The 3,028-nt window shown below is 46.4% G+C and overlaps 1 protein-coding gene across 1 annotated transcript; it reads left to right on the forward strand.

Moving 5' to 3' along the window:
• Positions 1–1,973: 1,973 nt before the first annotated feature.
• On the forward strand, positions 1,974–2,827 carry LOC147095789 (putative G protein-coupled receptor 139). Its single transcript, XM_085974016.1, has one exon. The coding sequence runs from the start codon at positions 2,006–2,008 to the stop codon at positions 2,825–2,827; it is 822 nt and encodes a 273-aa protein (XP_085830142.1). The 5' UTR covers positions 1,974–2,005.
• The last annotated feature ends 201 nt before the right edge of the window (positions 2,828–3,028 follow it).

A 3,028-nucleotide genomic window follows, 5' to 3' on the forward strand; every position in this document is an offset into this window, starting at 1 on the left:
GGTGACTGATGATTCCAATGCGGGACCAACAGTCTCTGTCACAGGTGGGGCAGATGGTGGTTGAAGGGGCGGGTGGGTGGGGTGCTTGTGTTGACGTGCACTCCTTCCACTGTTTCAGCTTGCGCCTGGTGAAGATACTCGAGGTGTTCTATGCCTTCCCAGATGTTACTCCTCCACTTTGAGCGGTCTTGGGCCAGGGATTCCCAGGTGTTGGAGGGGATGTTGCACTTTTTCAAGGAGGCTTTGAGGGTGTCCTCGAAGCCTTTCTACTGCCCACCTGGGGTTCTCCTGCCATGTCGGAGCTCTGAGTAGAGCGCTTGTTTTGGGAGTCTCGTATTGGGCATGCGGATGATGTGGCCCATCCATCGGAGCTGATCGAGCATGGTCAAAGCTTTGATGCTGCGGATGTTGGCCTGATGAGAGCACTGACGTTGATGCGCCTATCCTGCCAATGGATTTGCAGGATCTTGCAGAGGCAGCATTGGTGGTACCTCTCCGGTGCTTTGAAGTGCCTGCTGTAAATGGTCCATGTCTCTGAAGCATACAGCAGGGCGGGTATCACTACTGCTCTGTAGACAATGAGCTTGGTGCTGGGATTGAGGCCCTGGTCTTCACACTCTCTTCCTCAGGCGACTGAAGGCTGCACTGGCAAACTGAAGGCGGTGTTGTACTTCGTCATCGACGTCTGCCTTGTTGACAGTAGGCTCCCGAGGTATGGAAACTATTCATGTTTTCCAAGGCCTCATCATGAATTTTGATAATCGGGGGCAGTACTGTGTGGCGGGGGTAGGTTGGTAGAGAACCTTTATGTGAAGTTTGCAGTTTGCTCGCAGTCTGGTAATATGAACCAAAGTCATCGGGTTGGTACCCAATGGATTGGGTGGAACGCTGCTTCTGCAGCTGCCGACTGTTACTATTGGTTGATATCAATAAAGAGTAACATCGGGCGAGGTGTAAAACCAGCCTTTTAGCCGATCCCGTCAGTATCCCAAAGCGCGGGTTAGATTAAAAATGCCCCATGTCACCAGCAGAATTAACAAGTGTGGAGCAGCACACAGAGGTTAATCCTGTTTTTCTGTTCCAGGGGTTGATACAACTGTTCCATATTTGCATAATTTTGTTTTGAAAACTCCGATTTTTCCAATATATGCGACAATATTGTCTGTCACCATGTCAGAATCTGAATGAGAAAATGATAAAATCATATAATTTTACAGCACTGAAGGAGGCCATTCGACCCATTGTGTCTGTGCCGGCTGAAAAAAAGAGCTATCCAGCCTAATCCCACTTTTCAGCTCTTGTTCCGTAGCCTTGCAGGTTATGGCACCTCAAATGCATATCCAAGTACTTTTTATGAGGTTTTATGCCTCTGCCACCATTTCAGGCAGTGAGTTCCAGAACCCCGCAACCCTCCTGGTAAATAATGTTCTCCTCAACACCCCTCTCATCCTTCTACCAATTACTTTAAATCTGTGCCCCCTGGTTATTGACATTTCTGCTAAGGGAAATAGGTCCTTCCTATCCACTCTAAGCAGACCTTCATAATTTTATACACTCCAATTAAATCACACCTCAGTCTCCTCTCCTCCAAAGTAAACAACCCCAGTGGATCCAATCTTTCCTCATAGCTACAATTCTCCAGTCCTGGCAACATCCTCGTAAATCTCCTCTGTACCCTCTGTAATGCAATCACATCTTTCCTGTAATGTGGTGGCCAGAACGGTATGCAGTAAACCAATGCCTTTTAAAAGAAGGTTGTTTAAGACATCGGCAGGAGGGACCATACTCAGTTAGTATGGGAGGGCCCTGTAACACTGATGGAAACATGTAACAATTTCCCAGTCCAGATGTGCCGAACAGCTCCAATCCACTGAGGTGTCATTTCACATCGCTGATCTATTGCTTTGGTAATTGACTTGTTGTCCAATTTCTTGCAGCGAATCTGATGGCAGTTGTCATCCTGTCCCGGGGAAAGTGTGGTCTCGCCAAAGGAATCACTCGATACATGGTAACCATGGCAACAGCAGATCTAATGGTCTGTCTCTTCAATGTGACTGCACAAGGCATCTTTAGATATCATTTCCCGGACTCATTCTTGAGCTACACTAATGTGTGTCGTTTTAGTGCCTTTATACAAGAATCTAGCATTCACCTCTCTGTCTGGTCCACATTGTCGTTCACCTTTGACCGCTTCATAAGCATTTGTTGTCAGAAACTAAAATTAAAATATTGCACTGAAAGAACTGCCACTGTGGTTCTAACGATCGTGGGTGTGCTCAGCTTTTTGATAAACATTCCAGTTTATTTCCGTTATGAGCCCTACTATATTGTTGGGGATATAGAGTGGGGCTGCCGTACAGTAAAGGGATATGGTTCTTCCCCAACATGGATAGCTTACAAATGGATGACCAATCTCTCAGTCCCATTATTGCCATTTCCTTTGCTGTTGCTGCTGAATTCTCTCACTGCCAGGCACATCTTAGTGGCCAGTAGATCTCGCAGAGCCCTGAAGAGCCGCAGCACTGGGGAGAGCAGCAGTGATCCCGAGATGAAGAACCGAAGAACATCCATCATTCTGCTCTTCGCTATCTCGGGGAGCTTTATTGTGTTGTGGATGCCAGTTATGATAGTTGACATCTGTTTTGAGCTGACCGAGTCAGTATCTTTCCAGGGTCCAAACTCACTTTATTTGGCGATTAGAATCACGCTTCTGTTGATGTATTCCAGCTCCTGTACAAACACCTGCATTTATGCGTTGACCCAGAAGAGATTCCGAGAGGAGATTAAGAACATTGTGAAATATCCATTTTCTCTCATTATTAAATAATTTAAGCAACGAAAACAATCTGATTCAATCAGAGTTAATTGTCCAGTATCTCGGTTGGACATCATCACCCGGTCAGTTCGGTGAGGCAGGTCGTCCCATATGTTGCATCTCATCCTTTCCCAGAAACACAGTCTCCCCATGAGCGGAAAGATCTGATACTGGTTCTAATGTTCTGAAACTCATCATGTAGGCTCTAATAAC

Source organism: Somniosus microcephalus, unplaced genomic scaffold (genome assembly GCF_052327205.1).
Source record: "Somniosus microcephalus isolate GS21.2 unplaced genomic scaffold, FLI_Smic_1.0 unresolved_chr1, whole genome shotgun sequence".
Lineage (NCBI taxonomy): Eukaryota > Metazoa > Chordata > Chondrichthyes > Squaliformes > Somniosidae > Somniosus > Somniosus microcephalus.

Bases quoted from the DNA above. Each gene is read 5' to 3' on its own strand.
- LOC147095789 (XM_085974016.1), top strand. From the start codon at position 2,006: ATGGTAACCATGGCAACAGCAGATCTAATGGTCTGTCTCTTCAATGTG.